This window comes from Melanostigma gelatinosum, assembly GCF_949748355.1.
Source record: "Melanostigma gelatinosum genome assembly, chromosome: 15".
In the NCBI taxonomy this organism is placed as follows: domain Eukaryota; kingdom Metazoa; phylum Chordata; class Actinopteri; order Perciformes; family Zoarcidae; genus Melanostigma; species Melanostigma gelatinosum.
This window is the reverse complement of record NC_136648.1, coordinates 15,068,026-15,090,359: the sequence shown is the minus strand read 5'-3', so window position 1 is coordinate 15,090,359 and position 22,334 is coordinate 15,068,026. Positions and strand designations below refer to the sequence as shown.

At 43.7% G+C, this 22,334-nt stretch overlaps 1 protein-coding gene across 2 annotated transcripts in view; it reads left to right on the top strand.

Annotated features, from left to right (window-relative positions):
- The first annotated feature begins 4,756 nt into the window (after positions 1–4,756).
- Positions 4,757–22,334, top strand: part of kcnab1b (potassium voltage-gated channel subfamily A regulatory beta subunit 1b) — a 30,551-nt gene continuing 12,973 nt past the window's right edge. Inside the window, exons 1-6 of one of the 2 annotated variants that reach the window (XM_079284594.1) lie at positions 4,757–4,855; positions 11,660–11,914; positions 12,709–13,253; positions 20,156–20,199; positions 21,435–21,472; positions 22,168–22,247. In XM_079284594.1, coding sequence (XP_079140720.1) covers positions 13,039–13,253; positions 20,156–20,199; positions 21,435–21,472; positions 22,168–22,247 — 377 coding nt within the window. In that variant the 5' untranslated portion in view covers positions 4,757–4,855; positions 11,660–11,914; positions 12,709–13,038. The remainder of the gene's footprint in view (positions 4,856–11,659; positions 11,915–12,708; positions 13,254–20,155; positions 20,200–21,434; positions 21,473–22,167; positions 22,248–22,334) is intronic. The other variant, XM_079284595.1, reaches the window with a different exon arrangement.

Below are 22,334 nucleotides of genomic sequence, written 5' to 3'. Positions count from 1 at the left end.
CTTTCCCTTGCTTCTGCTTGTCTTGATCAGCTCTAACCACCATGCTTTATATACCACACGAAGAAGGAAATACCCTTGAATTTACCAGAACACCAAAGTCAGTTTTCTCCTGCTGAGCGACCAGACCAAACAAACTCTAATCAAGAATATGACAGTGTAACTAAGTGCTTTGACAGTCAAAGCGGCAAAGCAAGGCAATAAAAACAACAACAGGAAGCTCAGTGAGACAGTTACGTTAAAAATAAACTAAGAAATAAATTAAATTAAATAATGAAAGAAAATTGTACTACGGCCAGAGAAGCTGAAGTAATAGACTCCTTTGAGGTGGAGCGGTGACAATACCAGGGGGTGATCAACAGAGGGTCACACCTGTTGTGCTTTCCAATTCATCCAGAGTCAACGATAGTATTTATTCACCAAATGAACCCATAATACACATTATTATGGTAATATGACCTGTTTCAGGGTTGTATGCGCCTGTGTTTGAGTACACGTTCTTGCAGGTCAGTGTGATCTCAACGTTAAAAGGTCCAATATTTCCAACATTGCAGATAGATGCTCCAAACGCCACCTGGTTACCTTGAGAGGTCACGTGTTATTAATCAATAACTGGTTGTCTTGATCCGCTCTCCTGGCTATGCTTCGTGTACCAGAAAAACATGTTTCCACTGAACTTTGGCATTTATCTTTTATAACTTCAAAGGTGGCACTTTATGGCAGCCGTAAGATGAGGTAGAACAGTTAAAAAGAAGATATATAACAACATAAGAGGATAAAAGAACGATACAACAGTAAATGATTCAGGGAGATATGTGCTTCAAACAAACAGTAAAATGGACTTGTGATGATCTTTGAGGCTAAGTGAAGGCGTTTGCATGTGATTGACCACAGTGGCTTCCACTTTGAGGGCCTGATTCTTCCAGCAGCGCTGCCTCGCTGCCTGCAGGAATCAGATTGTGAACGTGTGAGTGAGTCATATGGTCTTGGAGGGAACAGTGAAGAAAAGAGCTCACATATCCAGGCACTGAAATAGACGAAATGCTCTGCGTGTGCCTCTCACACTGAGTGGGAGGACGCAGCAGACACACAGAGGTCCTCTCACATTCATCCAACGCCTCATGCTCATTTTCAGCCCATTTACCTGTACACTTAGGCCTGTGAATGAGTGATGTGGGCCGGTGCGTATAGGCATCCACTTACATTCTTGTCATTTCTTCTAAAACGGCTGTGTGTTTCTTTCTCTTTTTTCAGGCCTAAAATGCAGATGGGAAACTGAATGTTTGCTTGCATACACTGCTGCTGTATCGTCGATCCACAAGAGGGCAGGCAGGTACAAATGAGAACGAGAAAAGACGGGATGGAATCTGTACCAACATGCAAACATATTGATGATTTAACAATCACTTCAGGATTGTTTTAAATAGTAGATCTAAAGTGATGACATGCACACCACAATAAATTAACCTCCTCAATTTAAAATCATACATTTTTTGAGTTAAAGTGTAAGCTCAATGTGTATTTTTGAGTGTTGAATTATATGACTGTGATGAAAACAGGTTGACCTATTTGTAGCATTCATCAGGATGCATTTATTACTAATATTTAAATAAAAGAATAAAATAACTTCTTACCATCATCAATGCGGTTAAACACACACATAACACGATTCCTCCGACTCAGTATTTTAACGATAAGCAAATGATAACATTTTATACCTGTCAGGCCCAACCAAGGATCTGACTCAGCTTCAGTCTGCCTGTGAGGCTTTCCAATTATCACTTCTTAATCAGTTGTTTGAAATGCTGACAAGACAAAGTACATGGTATCCTCCTCTAGTGTTTCCTGCCATATCACTCTTGCTGAGCCATACTTCGGAATTTGGCTCGATAGCAAGTCCATCATTCAAGATTCAAACTTAACTTCATGCTCAAAAATGTAAACTCAAACTGGGCTTTCTGTATGGAAAGAGTGGCCTTGTGTTGGTTTTGTAAGCTGGATGTGTGGCTGTCTGATTAGGAATGGTTTAGAAAAAAGGTTTGACACAACACTTAAGTATTGCATGATATGAATTACCAGTTGTTGACAACACTGTGTGTAAACCTGAAATAAACCTGAAATAAAGGGGGTTGAACTGCGATCTCTTGCTTCAGATGCTCCAACTGTTTTTCTGTGTTTGTCATTCTGGCCTGTGGGTCTCTCTCTCTCTCTCTCTCTCTCTCTGGTCACAGGGCAACGGTTGAACAGCACTGACAGCATCGATCACAGGCAGGTAGATGAGGCATGAAGCCAACGCAGCCACTGAGCTCTTCATCCCCAAATGGCCTTGCAATTACCCGAAAATTAAAACTTGTTTCTCCACGTCTTGTTGACCGTGTTTTTAGTTTTTTTTGTGACAACTATGTTATTTTATGATCCCTTACAAAAACAATGTGAAGAGGATATGATTTGAACCCATTTACTCGTGGTATCTTATGAAAGCAAAGATGTCAACCAAAGGTTGAACAGTTACAATCGGCGTCTTTGAGAGTAAGTGAAGGCATTTGCACGTGATTGACCACAGTGGCTTCCACCTTCAGGGTCCTTTTTTTCGAGCAGCGTTGCCTCGCTGCCTGCAGGAGTCATATTGTGAACGTGTGAGTGACTCATGACTCTGTGGTCTTTGAGGGAACAGTGAAGAAAAGACCTCACATATCCAGGCACTGAAATAGACGTAATGCTCTTTGTCTGCCTCTCACACTGAGTGGGAGGACGCAGCAGACACACAGAGGTGCTCTCAGCTCCCCCGCATTCAGCAACATTCAGCAACAGCTTACCTTCATTTGCAGCCTACATACTCGTACGCTTAGCCCTGTGAATGAGTGTGTGCGTGTGTGTGTGTATGTGTGTGTGTGTGTGTGTGTGTGTGTTCACACAGGCATCCACTTCCATATGATTGTTTCTGCACCGCCGTTTATTCTGTTTCTGGATGAGCCAAGTACAAAATGTACAAATGTAACTCACTCTTCAGACTTGATACTCTCTGAGCGTGTGATGGATATTTCCTTGGATCCGGCTGCTGTATCCTCTCTGTTCACAAGGGGGCAGGCAGGTACAACTGGCGAAGAGGGCACTCGTATGTAACCGTATATGTAAAATGTACTACATGTACATGCTCTTTATATTAATATATTTACATTTCACTATAAATTACCTCTACCACTCCCTCACCCTTAAATCATGCAAATGATAAAAACCGGACATGTATTCACAGCACAAATAAAAGTTCTCAAACATTAAGTAATGTTGAGTTAATAAAATAAGTGCGTGCTGTTGAGGTTTTACTGTTTAAAATGACTGCAATAAAACCTGGTCTTAAAAACTGTTTGCAAAGCTATTTAAAATATGTTATTTTTTATAATAAAGATATAACTTTCAGCAAGGAGCACAAAGACCTCAGAGAATATTAATACATATGGTTACATGAAAACACCAGCATAACGTGACATCAATGAGTCACATGATCTATCAATAACGGGTCTGCTCAGCAGGTAAAGTAGAGAAAGCCGTGGTGTCGTCCCACTAAAAGGCCCAAACCTGCAGATCTATGAGGCCTTTTTTGGACTTTAAAAATAAAAGAAACATAAATGTTCCCTGTGACATAAGAAGACATGGTATAACAACAATTTTGTCAACTAATCAAGTAATGTCATTACTCAGCAATATCTATATCCAAAGTTAGTCACAATGAGTTACTGGTCATACCAGACCAAATAAACCTGTAGCAGCAAAACCCTTGAGCGTATTGAACTTTTGACAACTTGTATTTGAACTACTGAGCATTGATAAGGAAGGAATGTGTCATTTCTTCATTCAAAAGTGACACAGTCTCATTTCAATCATACATTGAAAAGTACATACAAGTAATTGAATACTGGGGATATATACAACTCCCAACAAGACAGCTATACAGGTGGTGAAACATGATTTCCATGAAGGATCCTGGTATCATCACAAGGAACATCTTGTTCACGTACATGGTTGCCTTTCTCTTCATGTCATCATGTAATTATTTTCTTTAAGGAGAAGTAGACTAGATGGACCGGAGTTGCTCTCAGCTGCAACATGAATTGGCTGTCGGCCACATACAACAGATATATCAAGAACACACTTCTGACGAGTACGAGTTGACAGAAATAGCCCCCTGGCTTTGTCCGGCTTGCCTAACAGACAAGCAGGCTTCTCTCGCCGGAGCCACCAGGGGCAAAAACAAAAGCTGCCTTTGTCTTTTAATCCGTCAATCATCTAAGAATAAAGTTGACATCACAGGTATGGCACACAGAGATGTTTCTGCCCTCTCTGCTATGTTATTAGACGCTATTAGTATATTAATTGTATTTGTGTGAATCTGTTTGCCTTTGATCTGTGTGTACTTTGTTATATGTGGAAATTGTGGCGGGGTATCACTCCTTTGTTGTCCCACGTGACCAGCATTGCGTTGTACTTGCATATGGAGATGTTTTTAGGCCAACATTCTCTCCACAGGGTGAGTAAATACATTGAAAAGGATTTGCTAACCAAAGAAAGTGTCCCATCAGCCCTGTGTGGGAGGCAGGGTTGATCCAAACATGTATCTCAGGGCAGCCTGCAGTGAGATCCCCGTGCCCAGGCAGAGAGGGGGGCCGAGGCTGGACCGCCGCCCCAGTTCCATCCAGCAGAGGCAGGGGGCAGGAACCAGGGTGCACCCCTCAAGCCCCATCAGCTGCCATACAGAAAGCTTGGAAGCCAGCAGACCTCGAGAGCAGCAGCGTTTGAAAGAGCTATTCCACGTGCACTTTGTCCAAGCAGCCGTCCAACCTAGAGCCGGCATGGTGTACAGGTAGGAGATCCATGCTCTGAAGAAGGGTGCACGCATTAGCACATTCAGACAAATGAAATGAATGCAGACCATGCTGCTTTATCTGATACAGTGTTAGAGAGCTTGTAGTAGGAGATTTACAACATGCATGTTTTACATTGCTTACATTTTGATTTTACATCATTTCTGCTTATTTTCAAAGGTAAATGTAAAGTTAGTTTAAGACCAATAAGGGGGAAACAGCAGCCTGTTCGTCAATTCACTCTGATTTGTGTGATTAATAAACCACTGGAAGTATGGATTCAAGTTGAACTGTTCTCAGCGGGGTCCCTGTTCTGTGAAATACCTCATGCTTTCATCATCTGCTGATAAGGAAGAGTCCTTCCTAGCACAGCGAGACGCCGGCACTAATTCCCATCCGCAATTAGACTTGACGTTTAAGGCACACGAGGCCACCGTCAGACATGCTGCTGTGTCTTCAGTGGTCACGGCAGGTTTCTGTGGAAAGACTGAGGATTTGAATAAGTAATGAAGTGTAGAATATGGCTTAGGTTTGAGTTGATTGTCATAGCAAAGCAGAAAGAAAGTGAGCTTTCAGCAGCGATAATCCAATGTATAATTAACGGATGTGTGGCTGGTGTATTCAATTAGACCAAGTCCAATTATTTTTTCCTCTTCCTGGGTTTACACTCACAGTGTTGTGTATGATACCAAATCTACTTCAATTCTACTTCATAGCAAATATGATTTCGAGAGTGTAATGAATAAAGAACTGAAATGTCAGACTGTGACAAGCAGTTAGAACCGAGTGTACCGTAGCCTTGGTTGTACATCAAACATGAAATTAACAGAGAGTGACTTGTCTAAAGAACATATTGACATTTCAGAAAATAAACTTATTTGTTTTATTGCCAAAAATGAGATGAGCGGATCCATTTTCATGCTGGTAGGCTAAATATGAAGTGTCCATGAATAGACTGTTAGTTTAGTGTAAAGAATAGAAGCCATGGGCCTGTAACCTCTGTCCAAATTTACTCAAATAAATGTGCTGCCAGCGCGCCTATTTCTTTTGCTTTTCATACTTCTTTTGTTTCATTTAAAAAACAAAGTTTTTAAACCACAAGCTGTGACCATAAAGTATCTTGGTTGGGTACTTTCTTGCTGGACCTTCCTGATTTTTGTTTAGGAGTGAGATTAGTTGACTTTAGGGTAAAAACGCAGAGCATAATAATAAGCCACGTGTTCCTTTCCCTTGCATAGAGAGTTTGTATTTTCAGAGGAATCGGCCTTTGAAACAATGGCTGTGTGTTTCCATTCCAATTGGACATTTTTCAGAAGAATCGCATGGACCAGCTGTTTCCTCCTGTCCTAGTCTTTGAGCTAAAGCCAAATAAGCCAGCTGCCGGCTGTAGCTTCATACGGTGGAATCAAATTTATGATTTAACTCTTAACAAGAGAGCTACATTTAGAGCACATTTGCCTTCATGCAGCTAACGGTGCAAATAATAGCGAGAGTGCTGACAGAGTTCACAGTGTTTACCTAAATAGGGACCGAAGGTGGGGCGACTTAGTACTGTCTGCCTTACGAGCTGTAATCACTGTATTAGGTCAGTGCAGTAAAGCGGCCTCGAGCTAGCCAGTGGGGCACGTGCAATAACATGCGCTAAAAGGCAGGAAGGGCCATATTCATATTCCGAAAACGACAAGATTCCTTATCAGCTGTTTACGTGGCCAAGGACAAATTCATACTCCACGAATATTCCTGTTTACATGCAGCCGTGCATATTCCGATGAACGTAAAACAACCCCGTGCTGCATCTTAATCCCCGGGGGCCAGTGAATCGCACGTCAACGCCATTCTTGGCTGTGTTTGACAGGGGTCGATGCCCTTACATGTCGCTTATCACGTCAAAATAAACGTGAAACGCCGCTTGTGCCATTTTACTTCTTTGTGTCAAAGAAGTCCACGTGAACACAGCCTCGCTCTCTCATTCCTTCAACCAACTTCTTGAAAAGGTCGGCGTTGCGATATTTGCACACATCCAAAAAACTGTTGATATCCAAGTCCTTCATGCTTAATAATGTGTGTGTGTCTGTCTGTCTGTGTGTGTGTGTGTGTGTGTGTGTGTGTGTGTGTGTGTGTGTGTGTGTGTGTGTGTGTGTGTGTGTGTGTGTGTGTGTGTGTGTGTCTGTGTGTTTCTCCTTCCGACCAGAAGGAACCCTACAAAAAACCCTATTGGGGGGCATATTTTTTCGAATGTGCTGTATACATGTCCAAGGAATGCTCCTAAAACCCGAATGGTATGAGCATAAACGTCTCAGTTGGAAAATGCCCCATTCAGAATATTGCCTAATTGAGAATATCCAAACGGAATATGATGTTTACATGAGCCATATCAAATTCAGAATGTTGTCATATTCAGAATAATAGCCGAATATGAGCTCAAAAACACTTTGCTTGTATCGCAAACTAACTATGTTTCCATCAGGAACAATATAATATGAATAAGTATAAAATATAAGTGAGGATACATTATACAGGGTTTCGGCTGATATTCAGCCTAATTTATTTGGGCCACAGTTTACAGCCGAAGAAATGCAGCGGAGAGAGGCTGAGGCCACAGTTGCATTAGCCGTGCAAGAGGATAGGGCCTGTGGGGGCGCTAGAAGCTCTGCAGCAATGCATCCTGGTACATATAAGCACTGCCGGCATGGCAGGAGAACTCGGCTTTCTCGGTCAATATAGCACACACTGAGGAACTTTTACAAAAAATAGGTTTCCCCTTGAAACTATGATTCCCCTGATGTATTTCATGAAGTTCATACCCTTGGCCAGAGAGACTACAGCAAATACATTAAAAAGGAGTTTCTGATCTTGGGAAAGTGGGAAAAGTAATACTCCCCGATACTACTGTAGCTCTTTAATTAAGTCACACACATTAAGGCTATACTGTGTGATCTTTCGATAACTTAACGTAATATTTTTTCACTTCCATTTACTGAGCCTCCCCTGAACCAGTTAGGACTCCACCTGGAACCGAAACGTCTGCGCTCGGGAACATTTTGTCTCAATAACACCCGACACATAAAAGCTGAACCTCCAAAGTGAGCCTGTGCAGCATTTCATCAATACTGAATCTATGAACCACTGAGTGCCTCACCTCTAGACAATAAATACCTCGGCATCCACTTCCCTCTGTCATTCAATACGTCCCCGCTGCGAGGCCCTCTGCCTGCTGGGCAGACGCATAAGGTCACTGGGCTTCTGTCGGGGCTGTTACAACAAAGATGTCAGCGTTCGTCGGTGTCACCAAAATGCAGCGGCCTCAAACTGAGATGAGATGGTGGCATGAGTTGATAATGATGCCGATGGTGATAATGGGAAATGTCATCGTGGTGGAAATGATGATGATAATGGGTGATGATGATGAGGATGACATGATAATATAAGTAGATAACAGAATGCTTTTGGTGCTGTTGGTGAGGGACGGTGATGATGATGATGATGATGATGATGCTGAAGGTGATGATAACCTTGCATATTTAGTCTAATCCTTCACGTACTTTCCATTCTCAGATTTAGAGTCAAGCCACATCATTTATATTTCAAGCGTGTTTTCCCGGCCCCGGAGTGAAATTTGGTAGTGCTTAATAACGGTGACCATGATGTCCTCGCAGAGTCGGTACCCTCCTATGAAGACAGATTAAGCAGTTCTTCTTCTGTGGTGTCGTACGCGCAGTGAATCACAATCAGCAGCGCAGGGCAAAGACTGTGGACTTGGAGTGAGGGAACAGGCTGCGTTAAATCGTGATTTAGAGAGGGAGAGATGGAAGAAGGGGCACGAGAGGAAGGAGGTAACAGACGGACAGAAGGTGTGAGTAAAAAGGGGGGATGCAGAGGAAAATAGACAGAGAAAGAAGTGATGAAGCAGCGAGAGATTGGGACAGCTGCAGCAGTGACGTCACGGACAGCATGGAAAGGTTCTCCCCAACAGGAGGCTCGTGCAGATAAGGAAAATCTATTAGACATTAAATAGCCTTTTCAACATGAGGGTAAAATGTGCAACACAGGAATATTTCATCTGTCAACCAGCAGACTGTTGAGAGAGATGTAATTGTGTGACGTAGAGTTTGATGTTGCAGAGAGTGGCTATTGTAAAGAAAATCACTGATTCCCTGCATAGATGGATGCAGCGTTTTGGAGTGCTATCAAGTTGACAGATGTTCCACACTGTAGAAAACCCAGGGATGGGTTGGAGGTATTTATAAGTCTCTTCCGTGCACGGCTCATCCATTTCAACATGTGTGTACTCGGTGGAGGTTTGTGTCTTAGCTACAGAGTTTCAGAACTTGAATATGGGTTCTTGGTGGAGTTATTAAAGCAGAGTGGTTTACCTCGGGGTAACAGCGTTATCGCCCGTTGGGGATTCCAGCCGAGAATATAACAATTCTAGTTGACGCTTTTGACTGACACACTTTTAAATGGGATCGACAGGGAGGGAGATGTAGCCTTGGAGATGCTGGTAACATAAGCATTTAACAGTCAAATGACTCATCAATTTGCGTTATGGGAAGATCCAGGATTTTGGGATCTTGACCGGGCGGCAACCTCAGGTTCTGTCACGATTAGGCTTTGCCTCCTGTGTGTGGTTCCGCCCTGGTCTCCTCCCGGCTCCCTCCTGATTGCTCTCATTCAACTCACCTGCCCAGTCCACCCAGCTGCCTTCAATCTACTCATCACCCAGCAGTATATCTACCCCGGTTCCTCATCCACGCGCTGCCAGATCATTGTCGTTTCACCCCGCTCGGTATCCTGTTTGTTCTCGGCTGGCCAGTGTGTTGCATTTTGAGTTCTGTTTACATTTTTGCTCACCTTGTCTTCCTCTGCCTGCAATTGGGTTCTCCCGGTTCCCGAGTCTGCCTGGTTTTCACCCTCGTCTTCTCGACCTTGTATCTCCCCGTTGTTCCCTGTCAAGTTTCCCTTTGTGTCCACCTTGCATTAAACCTTGTTGTTTCACTCGGCAATCCCTGGTCATGTCTGCGTTTGGGTCCACCACCACAGCCCGTGACAGGTTCTGCCTACTGAAGCCACTTCCGAAGTGTCTCAAAACTTGCATTCTCTCTACTCACCAGCAGGGGGCGACTCCTCTGGTTGCAAAAAGAAGTCTGGTTGTATAGAAGTCTATGAGAATATGACTCTACTTCTCACTTGAATCCCGCAGTAAACATTGTAAACATGAGTTTATTTTCTCAATCGCTAGTTTCAAGTCTTCTTCACTACAGCATGGTGTTCGTTTAGCAAATGATGCCCCAATTAGACCATAAAGCGAAATATGCTTCAGGGCGGGGCTTACTACCAGAGCCATATACACCATCTCGACGTCTTTCCTCCGCATTCCATATATGGTAACCTCCATTCATTGGTTGCGGAAAAAAACATGGCGACGGCCGTAATTCAAGCCGAACTCGAGGCTTCAAAACCGCAGTCGACAAACCAATGGGTGATGTCACGATGACTACGTCCACAAACAGTCTATGATCTTGACCCATTAGGGGCACTAAAAGTCAGGATATCTCAACCTTCTTTTTGTGGAAGTGCAAATCACTGGAATATCCCTTTAAGGAATATTTGTCTTCTTGTCAAACTGTGATTCCCCTGATGTATTTCATAAAGTGTTACATCAATAATCTCCTTTGTCCATTTAGAATGAGCTGTTAATTATTAGAGCTTGAAAAGACAAGTCATGATATCGTGTCAGATGTGGTGCATTGTTTGATCCCTGGAGGTCCCTGGTTTACAAACATGACACTGCATTGAAGTCTATAGCATTCAACAGTACAAGCACTTGAAAATACACATACCTCAACTCAGATACATTACATTTCATCAATCAACATATAGCTTCTCAATATACATACAGTATATATAAATCTCCCCTTGCTGTCCCTGCCCAACTGATTTTCGCTGTTATCAAATGCAATCAGCAAGGATATAAATATAACTGAGCTGGCCTCGAGGTGGGTGGATGTCCAATGCACCATGACATCCTGCATTGTCACATTACTGCTCAGTGGGGGAGGAAAGTAAGACGCTGCGCTGCCTGAACACTGGTTTGTGTGTTATTTCAGTGTGCCACTTAGCATCTGCTCTGAGATGTCCGTGTCGCTCTCCCTGGGTTCGTCTTTGTAATGAACTAAAAGCCCGTAATCTCTCCCTGTAATGAACATGAATTGCTTGTTGTGCCTTTTGTACAGAGGGTCTTAGATTGGCAGTTAGCACTTAACACATGATTGTAAATGTTACTCCATGTGTAGAGAGGGCATGCACCGAAATGGCAGGCAACAAAAAGAGGGTGTCGCAGGTCAAAATGCCTCTTAAGTCGTCACCAGCGAAGTGAAGCGTAGCTGTGACATTCACGTGTAGGTTTCTGCAATCAACCCACCATACGCCACTTCAACATTTGGCCTGAAGTAAAGGAACTCGCACACAAACTCACGTCAACTCTGCTCCTGTGATTTCCATTCAGAATATACCTCTCTCTCTCTCTCTCTCTCTCTCTCTCTCTCTCTCTCTCTCTCTCTGTGAGTGTGTGGCGCCATAGTCAAAAAACACACCGCAGTTCTTTCTTTCAGTCAGTCAGTCAGTAGCCCTCTACACAGTGTCTCTCCCTCATTCAGCACATGGCTCGCTCTCTCTCCACACTCAGCATGCGCTGCAACTCGCCTCCTCACTGCATCTGTCCTCTTCTCCCTGAAGTGAGGTACCATGCATCCTGCTTTCTCCTCCTCCTCCTCCTCCTCTCCGCTTGTCTGTTACCATTCCAGGGTCCCTTCATCAAACAGAGCGTTCTTGCTGCAAAGCCGGGGACCATAAAGACCTGTGTTACTCGCTCAGGGACTTTGGAGACAGGACAAGGCTGTTTGCCGGATCTGAGGACAGCTACTGGCGCTTTCTGTTGGGATGCGGATCTCTGCGGGGTCTCTCTGTTCGCTGTCTAACGACGCTTGATTCCTCTCAAAGTTGCGGGAGGGCACGCGTCAATCAAGCATCTCTTCTCTGTTTCTCAGAGACAACTCACTGTGCGTAAGAACACTTGAATCAGAAATAATTATATTGTGTGTGTGTGTCGTAAGTGGAAGCAAATGCAGAAGATTTGCAGGCGTTTGCTTTGTTTCTGTGAAAGCATGACCTTGTTTTTAAGATGTGTGACAGGAGTTAGAAGGGTGTCTGTGATCATGCATGTGTACAGTGTCGAGAGCGCAGTGTGGCGGTCCGGCGTTACTCTCCTGACTTTAGGTGTTTGACCGAAAAGCTTAGTCGTGGTTGGAGGGCGAGAAACACTCCCCAGACACCCACAACTCCTGGCCGCCCGACAAATCCTCCCAGACAGCCTAAAAGAGAAGTGCGTTAAAAGAGGAAGGAGAGGCAGACTTTGTGAACAGAAATGGACTCATCAGAAATAAGCCAGAAACCAAATTTGAGTTGCGGAACGGAAAAGTGCAGTTTAGCTTGGAGGAGGTAAGGAAGATAAAACGAGGACAGACACAGAAAGAGGAAAAATGAGATAGAAAGGCAAGAAGAAACTAGGGCAGAATTGCTCTCATCCTTCATATTGCCACGTCAAAGCAGATTAGTGGTGTGAGCAGAAGACACTAAAGAGGAGAAAACAGCACGGGACAAGAGAATACAGAGAGGTTTCACGGGTTTTTCCTCTTCTTTCATGGTTTGGCAGAACCCTTTCCTCGTCTCCTCACCCCTCTAACCCTTTGCTCTCAAGTGCCCTTCTCTATCGGGTGACTCTTTCAGCGACTCATTCAGTGCCTCTTCTCCTTCATCCCTCTCCCTCCATCTCCATCCTCTCTCATATATTCAGGTGGAGTCGGACCGGCACAGGATCCCTCACACACTGACCAGGACTGCACTGCCGCAATGTCCAATTTTGACCAAACATCCGCTTCAGGTTCTTCTCCTAAAGGAAACTGAACAATCTCATGCACCCATCACTCCTGCCTGTGATTTCCATATGAGATTCAGCAGCACCAGGCAGAACTGGCCTGGACCACTGACTTTCAACTTCACATAAGAACAACAAGGACAAAATCCAAGTTCCACGGACAGACAAAAGAAGACTGTTTGGTACTTTAGGGACACATACAAAGCCTTGTTTGTCTTGGAGCAGCTCTAGGGGCCTTTGCCAACAGCCATGCAGGTGTCCTTTGCATGTACGGACCACGGGCTGAAGGCCCCGCGCAACGGCGAGCACAGCAAGCAGAACGCCACCAGCCCCAACACGGGCAGCCAGGCCCGCGCCCGCTTCCGTACCGTGGCCCTGATAGCTCGCACCCTGAGCTCCTTCACCCACCGGTACCACCACAACCTCAAGGAGTCCACCGCCAAGCTCACCGGCATGAAGTATCGGTACGTAGACTGATGGTGGAGATTGTGTGACAAAGAAGAGTGAGGATGTGTGTACCTAGTTAGTTGGGTTCCTCTCGCGCCTGCCCAGCGCGAGAGGAAGAAATATGAATATGAATGACAACACAATAATATTATGCTAGAAAAACAAGACGCCCAAAATGAGAGGAGAAACTAGATACATTAAAAGAGCCCTAATGGAGACAATGAAGATATACTAGCAGTGACAGGTGATGCGTGCGTGTGTGTGTGTGTGTGTGTGTGTGTGTGTGTGTGTGTGTGTGTGTGTGTGTGTGTGTGTGTGTGTGACAGGATAAAATACATTTTTCCGAGATGCAGATTTATTGGCAACTCTTTATGATTAAACCACAATTAACAGTGCTCCACTAAACTATATTTGAGACCGTAAAGGTTGTTTGGAATTTTATTGAATTGCTTTTAAGTGTATTTTGAAGAGAGATGACATATGTTGGTGTGGTAATGACAGATTTGTTCAAGCATGCAAAAAAGTTGTCTTAAAAGCTTCTTTTTTTTTAGAAGGGCATATTCCACAAATTACACCTCGTACTGCATATAGATAATAACCAGGAAACATATTATTCCATCACAGGAAAGGAGCAATGAAAATGAAGAAAAGACCTGTCACAGGGGTATTACCATACTGATATTATCAAAACCAGATATGAACCATCTGATTATAAGAAAACAAACAATGAAATATGCAACTGGCATTATGATGAAGTGCATTCGTTGCATCTACAGCACCTCAGCTCACTGAGTTTGATCTTGGAAGGTTTCTCACGAGCTAATTCAAAATCGCCAGCATCAGTAGAAGACTCATGTAGCTCTCTTTGACCGGTCGTCACCATACAGTACATTCGTACAGCTCTCCATGTGTGTGTCTGTGCGTGTGCGAGTAGTAACACAAGTAAACAATGCTCTCTTATCTCAGTGAGGGTGCTCTTAACCCAGAACCCTATAGGAGCGAAATGGTAGCTTTCGGCTCCCACTGGAAAAGGTGACATCCTCGCTTAACGGTGTCAAGAGAGACGCGCAGAGAGATACTGAGAGGGGAGGAAAGAGGGGCTGATGGGAAGGGATTGAGATGGAGAAAGAAGAGATGGAGGAGAGGCAGAACAAAAAAAAAGACAGAATTAGAGAGTGAATGAAAGAGAAAAATTGGGGCACGCGGGTCAGTAAAAGAGAAAAGAGGCAATTAGCAGAATTGCGGCAGATTGGATGCAGAGCAGCTAAATGTGTAGCTTTCATCTCGTTTCCATAACAACATTGAAATGGCCAACTTCAATCTGTTCCCCAGCACCTAACAAGCTGGGTGACTCTATTGTGCTAACTGTTGTTTTTTTTTTGCTGTTAACCAAGAAGATTCATTTTGAAATTGAATTGTTTTTTTATTTTAACTCAATCATTTAAACCTTTTTTATTTATTTATTTAAAGTCACAAAAGCAACCAACAAAGAAAGCACATCTTCTCCATGCTTGTTTCACTGTTACTTCTATTTACCTTAAAAATGTACCGGTGCAGGACTAAAGCGCATGGCCTCTAAAATGTGTTTGTTTGGGTTTGCAGCATGAGGATTTGCTCGTTCTTGTAGCTCCCTCTAAAAACAGGTGGAGGATGTGAGCTGTAAAGCTTCCTTTAAGCCCTCAGCAAATTCCCTATTTTCACCACAGAGAAGCAAATATTGGATGCAATATCTTATGTGTCACATTCCCTCTCTTCTTCCTCCCTGGTTTGTCTGATAATGTCTCAGCCTCGCTCCTCCAGTAGCTACTGTATCTCTGTCTCTTCCAAACCCACTGACTCATAGCTGGGTGAAGTAGATGCTTCTATTGTTTCGGTCGCCATCTCTTTCTCTCGAGGTGAAGCCTGAGTCTGCAACTAAATCTGTGTTGCACAAACTCTTTGGAGTTTTTCTCTGCGTGACAACGAAGTGTGTGTGCGTTTGCGGGCGTATGCATTTGGCACATTGCGTTACGCACGCATGAGTGCATGCATGTGCATGCATGTGCGGTAGACGTGTGCGGCGCTGAGGCTCCGCAACGGGAACATCTGGAGGCGTACAGTAGCGAGTCGAAGCAGGAGACGCAGTGTGCAGAGCGAGCGAGCATAAACTAATAATACCACCATCCGCAGCATTCCAGTTGTCATGGCGATATATATATATATGTACAGTGTGGTTCTAATTGTTCTTTAGGGGAAAGCTGTCGATGCTGTTGGACCTCTTTGTTGATCTTGAAATAAGGTACAAAACCCACAAACAGGGATGCAAATCGGCCCAAAAACATGTGATGTAACGTTACTGGGCTTCTCAAATTGTGCAGATTATTTCTGGTTCCCGGCAGGGAGCCCTCGGTGGCCCGGATTGAAGTTCACAACGGTCATTCGGCAGCAGAAGGCCTTCTGACAGTCCAGGAGGTTTAGGGGAGATTCCCCTTGGTTGGTTGGGAGCTGCGCTGCAGATGGGCATGCACAAATCCCTTCTGTCAGTTGCTTCGGATGCAGGCTTATCAGTGGCCTGCAGAGAGATGGGCTCTCTATCTGCTGTGTGTACATCTGTGTGTTGACAGTGTGAGTAACACAGGAAGTGTTTTGTTGTGCACACAGAATTGCCTGTTTGCGTTAGAAATGAAGGCATGGCAAGATACTGTGTCGGTATTCTGCATTTATGTTTCATTGTTGTCATCAAACCATTGGATTTCATAATGTCACAATACGATTTCCTCCAGAATCATTCAAAATCCTTGACATTGAGCTTGAGCATATTTCAGTTCGACTCACAGACCAGTGAACACGAACTACACCTAAAAAGATACCGTAACATCTAACCAGTGCCATAAGTGGGCTCTACTGGTATTTTCAAGGTATTCCACTGTTGTTGTCTTGTTGCACACTCGAGCTGAATGAAAGTTTTGGGAGAAAAAAGCACGAGCGTTTCCCCTGTCTGATGTAGCGTGGGTGTCGTTCTTGCTTTCATGGATGAATCTGCTGTGCCTTTTAGCTTCATCCTTTAGAATAAACATCTCCATGCAATAAACCAACCGGCTATCAAACCTTAAAGCAAAAAAAACTGCTGTCAGTGACTGTCGAGGCCTTTTAACCAGCTCAGTCAAGGGCTTCCATTCAATAGTTTGGCGGAGGAACACACTGCAGATTATTTTCACATATTTAGCATGAAGTCAGCAAGATGTCAGCGTTTGTCTGTGTCACAGAGTGGGTTTAGACGAGCTGGGGCTAGTGTGATTGAAGATCACACAGAGGGCTGCAGCTTTTAACAGATGTATTTTGAGGGCTGATGCAACCTCCATCTGTCCGTCTGCAGAAAGATAACAGATATTCTGCAGCTGTGGCTCTCGTCGGGATGCGCCACAGATCATAATTGGCTTCGTTGTTGCTCTCCATGTGTTTATGTTTGTGTTTTTTGAAGTGAACTTTGGGCATGTGTGTGTGTGTGTGCATGGTGCCTGTGTGCATACATGCGTGTGTGTTTGCATGACTTCATGCGCGCCTGTGCTCATGGAGCCCATCACGCTGCTTTTGCTCAGGGACACACTGTTTGGCGTGAGAGTGTACACAGCTTCTTTTGTTTTTTGGCCCATGTTTTTCATCATACATCAAAACACTTTAATAAAATACATGTGTTTCAGGTTCCAACATCATTCCCTTCAGTTCATGTCACGGCCGTTCTTCTGTGGTGTGTAGTTCTAATGATATGTTGCACAACAGGAGCTCTGTAGAGTGGAGCTCCTAAAGACCAAACAAGCCCCCGAGGATAAGATCCAAACCCTCAGCCAGGACGTTTTGCATGGATTTTGCGTTTTAATTAAAGGTCACAACTTAAAATGGTTTTCTGTGAGCGTAATGGTTTTATAACAGCAAATCAGATTCCTGCTCTTTCTCCTTAAGTGGCCTCTGTAAACAGACTGTTATCACAGAGATCATCAAGAAAGCACTGCTGCATGAGTATAAAAGGAGTTCTGATCCGATAAACGCTGCCCGAGGTGAACAGAAAGCCAGTTCGCATCAGAAGAGATGAGAAGATACTGTATCGATACTCAGCATTTATTTCACAATATCATAATAGTTGCTACGATAACACTACAAAGCAACTATTTCATCTCCATTTTTTTACATTTCTAAGATCCTTGACAATGCAGTTCAACATGTTTCAGTTTCTCTTCTTTATTTCGATGCATGCAGGTGAGCAGAACCGAAACCTAAAAAGATACCGTCACATACTTTCTATCAGTACTGTAAGAAGGTTTTCCAGATATCATGAGATGATTTTATTTATTTTTCCCACATTGCTCAGCTCTCCACAGCGTTCTGAATCAACCACTTCAGATCTGCCCACGTTTTTCAAAACAGAATCAACCCACACGCCACGAGCCGCAATCATGCGTCTCTGACGAACATACTGCTATTCTGTGAGAGATTCTTTCACAATTGGTTTGAAAAAAACAAAACAAAAGTCAGAGCGTTTTGAATTAGCCTTCCACAGCACGGTAACAAGACCAGTGTGTGTGTGCATGCATATGTGTATGCTGCATGAGAAGGAAAAAAGTTTAAGCAATGTTGATTTTGGCCCTGTGGAAAAACAGCAGAAAGTCATGTCCAGACTCTGGCTCTTTATTGCACAGACACACACACACACACACTACAAACATGCACATCGTGCAGGGCCCTAGGGAGCTGGCTGTCATTTCCTATTTCCCATTCTGTGTCATATAGAATGCTTTATCTGTAGAGGGCGTTTGATCTGCTTAGACTTGCAACTATGTAAGCCTCAGTCTGTTGCCAGTGTCTCTTTTCTCTCTCTCTCTCTCTCTCTCTCCTTCTCTTCTCCATCCATTTCCTGTCTTCTGTCATTGGTGAGGCTTCCACTAGGAGGCCTGTAGGCTTCGTCTTTCCTCCAGCAACTCTGCTGGAGCTTTTCTCTCCTACTTAACCTATTCATTTTTCCCCCCTTAAAGTGCTTGATTTCACTTCCCTTCTTTCTTCCCGCCCACACAGGCCCTGGCTTTGATATATTTAGAATATGACCCGCCTTTCTACCCTGCGCTGAATTCTTTTTGATAACAACATCATGGTTGCCATCAGCAGAGCGGTGGGAACCGAGAAGGTGGGCGTTGTCTAATCCCTCCGCCCCTCGAGGTTGACTTGTGTGGGTGTTCTTAGTCTGCATTAATCCCCAGCGAGTGAGGAGTTTTATCTGTTCACTCACAACCTTGACTGAAGTCTTCGCTGACAAGTATTGATTCTGAGAAATCCAATATCAGGTAATAAATCATCCCGGGGTGTGACTTGAGAACGATATAAGTGCTTTCCTGGGAAGAAACAAAAACAAAACCTCCCACAATAAAAGCTCACACCTCCAAAGATTCCTCCAAGGCTTCTTTTGGGCACCATCCATGCATGAGGGACCGAGCCACACTCACTGGCTTGCAAAGTTGATTATGTGCAGTTTTGTACAGACATGTTTTCCTTTCCTTAGTTTGTTTATCTTACCATTTACAATATATAATATATAAAGGACTTGTGCCTCTGCAGCCCTATTTCTCTCTCCCACGTGCACACGAGCGCCCATTGTCTCTTCAACACAAAAGTCATTCCTTCTCCTTCCTTTGTTGCTGATGACATGCTGTAATCCCCGGGATCATTAGCTTCTTTCGCAGCGGGCGTCTGCTGGCACCCAATTACCAGACCTGGACAGATCTATTAATGTGCTACAGCCGGCTGTGCGGTTAATAACCAGTTATGGACGATGCTGTTGATCCACCGGGGACAATAATACAGCGCAGAGGCGCTTCTCCGCCAGCTGAACGTCAGCTCTGCTCTCCTGCTATCATTAAGACATCTCGAATGCATTCAGAACATGCCACAAACACTGTAAACACAGCTTATGGGGGGGGATCTCCAAAAACAAAGTTAGCAATTTTCCGAGGACAACCAGCCCTATCTGGAGAACGGAACATTCTCGCAAGCTGTGGAGATAATGTCCCATCAACTTGTCACTGTAAGCATGTAAACAGTATCATTGAAGACCCGAGGCAAATCTAGGTACAATTTACAAACTGTTCCAGGCATTACAGATGCTTTACCCAGAGCGAACCTGTGATAAATACAGCCGTAAACATTCTCTGTCAAGAATTGAGTATTTGGACGAGTTCTCCTCTCAAGATGAAACTTGTCGTTCTGCGTGTGCACGTGGCCCCCGACGATTCTGTCAGACGATTGTGTCTCAATTTCACAGCAGTGTTTTCTTCAAATCCCTTCCTCTTTCAGGGCTGTGAATCACCTTGACGCGGTTTTCTTTCACCTACAGTCCGGACAGAGGGATTAGGGGGGAGAAGTAGTGTAAACTCCCCAGTGCAGCAGCACAAACTGTTTTTGGGTATAGTTTTATGAGTATAGTTATAGTTATGAGTATAGTTTTCAGGGTCTTTAGAGGGCCACAATCTTCTTCCAGAGAAGGTGGGATTCATATTGATGGAATAAATCAACTTTCCTCCTGTAATCTCCCAATTCTGATTCATGATTGCAGGTGTGATAAATGTGACCCTCACATTCAGGGATTCTCCTCTCTATCCAACATGATAAGCTAGATCGTTGTTATTATTGCTCTACATATTGCAGGTAAAAGTGATTTTTGTTTGCTTGTATTCTAAGCTCCACAATAACAACATTTCTGTCATCTCATCTCATTTCAGTCTCTTGAGTTATGATGTGGAAACAAGATATATTTTGGCTTTGTTTAAGCCAATGTGTGCACCCAGAGCAAAATACAGCAGCACAGTAATTGCAGTCATTTGTATGATGACAACTTGAGCCTAAACAACACTGCTTTTTCCGACTAACTTTTTTCCGATCATGTGTTTCTTCATAGGAACCTCGGGAAATCTGGGTTGCGTGTCTCCTGTCTGGGGCTCGGTGAGTACATCTAATTAGCATGAGCAGAAGCATCCAAGTGCAAACTCAACTTGTCTGTGTGTGTGTGTGTGTGTGTGTGTGTGTGTGTGTGTGTGTGTGTGTGTGTGTGTGTGTGTGTGTGTGTGTGTGTGTGTGTGTGTGTGGAGATAATATAGAACCGAGCAGAAGGGGGTAGTGTTTAAATCTCATTCGATTATTTCACCCTGTTCTAAACCTCATGCACCTTTTATGTGCATGGAGAGTCGTGAGAGACAACACAAAGCTGTTTGCTGAGTGAGAATATTTACCCCGTTAATATGTAATCAATAGCACTGGTTTCAGCAAACAAGTTCAATTATCACACACATTCAATGTACACCAGAGGGTAAACACATTCATCTTGATATGACTGATTCATTGAGTAATTCTCGTGTGTGTGTGTGTGTGTGTGTGTGTGTGTGTGTGTGTGTGTGTGTGTGTGTGTGTGTGTGTGTGTGTGTGTGTGTGTAGGTGTTTGTGTGTGTGTGTGTGTGTGTGTGTGCGTTTATCTTCTCAACTGCATGAGCAGATTTGAAAGGAATAGTTTGACGCTTTTTGCTTTCTTGACCCGTAGATTAAAGATTGATACTACCCTCATCTGTATGCTAAGTAAGGAGCTACAGCTGGCAGTAAGCTTAGCTTATCTTAGCACAAAGACTGGAAACAGTCTCATTCGTTTAATTTGTAAAAAAATAAAAAATAAACTGTAAAAGAACATGCTGTCGTGTTATGGGGGCTAATGGGTTATTTCTTGTCTGCCTGTTTCCAGTCTTTATGCTAATCAGCTAACCGGCTGCTGTTTCTATCTTTATATTGATGGAGGTATCGATCAATCAATTCCCAAAATGTCAAATTAGTCCTTTCAAATATATTTTTGCTTTTGACAAAAGACATAGACTGTCAGTTGTTCTGCACCAACCCGGCGTTTATAGAAGGAAAGAATGAGGAGATTTACTGAAACACAAACATAATGTATGCACATGCAAGAATTCGCTGTCATCAAAAATATGCACGCAGAAGCTGACTCACAAGAAACTCATATGACAGCGAACATTTGTTTTCTCTCATTTGGCTGTGATGGTTTTAGGGCAAGGCCGTTTTGTCAAAATGATAATCAATGCATGACTAAAATGATTGCGAGCGTGGTTTTACATGCATTAGGTCTCGCATGTTTTTAGTCTCTTACAAATCTTTGACTTCGATGTTTCCCTCAACAGGCACATGGGTAACATTTGGAGGTCAAATCTCCGATGAGGTAAGACGTTACGTCGGATCCATCGTTCAGTTGTCACAGCTCATGAACAGATGTTGGCTTTCATTATTTTAGACATTGCAAATACAACTAGTGACCACTCGTGACAGTCTCCAACACCCAGTCTGTAGTCTCCATGGGAGCAATTTAGTCAGTAATCATTCCATTCCATTACCATACTGTATCAAAGCAGGCTGTTAAGGCCCTGTTGGCTCTATACCAAGTCCAAGTGATCTGGTCTTATTGATCCCATGCTCTCCATAAGTTATTAAGCAGAAGACCGCTTCCAGTGCTTTAATCGGGCCTTGAAGGGAGGAAGACGTTGAATTGGAGACAGCTCATCACTGCCTGATGACCACTGGGAGCAACTGACACACACAGAGACACAAACAAACTCACAAAAACCAAAACACAAACAGATAAAGTCACCATGACAAAATTGGCCTTCCCATGTATGGCTCTGAATAAACTGCAGGCACGAAAACTAGGTCAGAATAGTCTGGGAAATATATTGAGCAGTAAACAACTTTAATCAACAAGCATCCGGGCAGTTGTCCTGGTTCTGTGTATCTCAGTAGAAGAAGAGGTTTACTCTCCTTGAGCTTCTTCAGGGAATTTTCCCAGCCCGTCCTTTTTGAAGTGTATTTTTTGGGTCATATTTATAGCACATTACACCACATTATTTGTGTCTGTATCAGGTGGCAGAGCAGCTGATGACTATTGCCTATGAGAGCGGTGTCAACCTGTTCGACACGGCTGAAGTCTACTCTGGCGGAAAGTGAGTTGTCTCAGATTTGTTATGGCCTTGCCACACCCCCCCCCCCCATATAGGATACGTTAACAAGGTTAAGGAATTATTCACCTG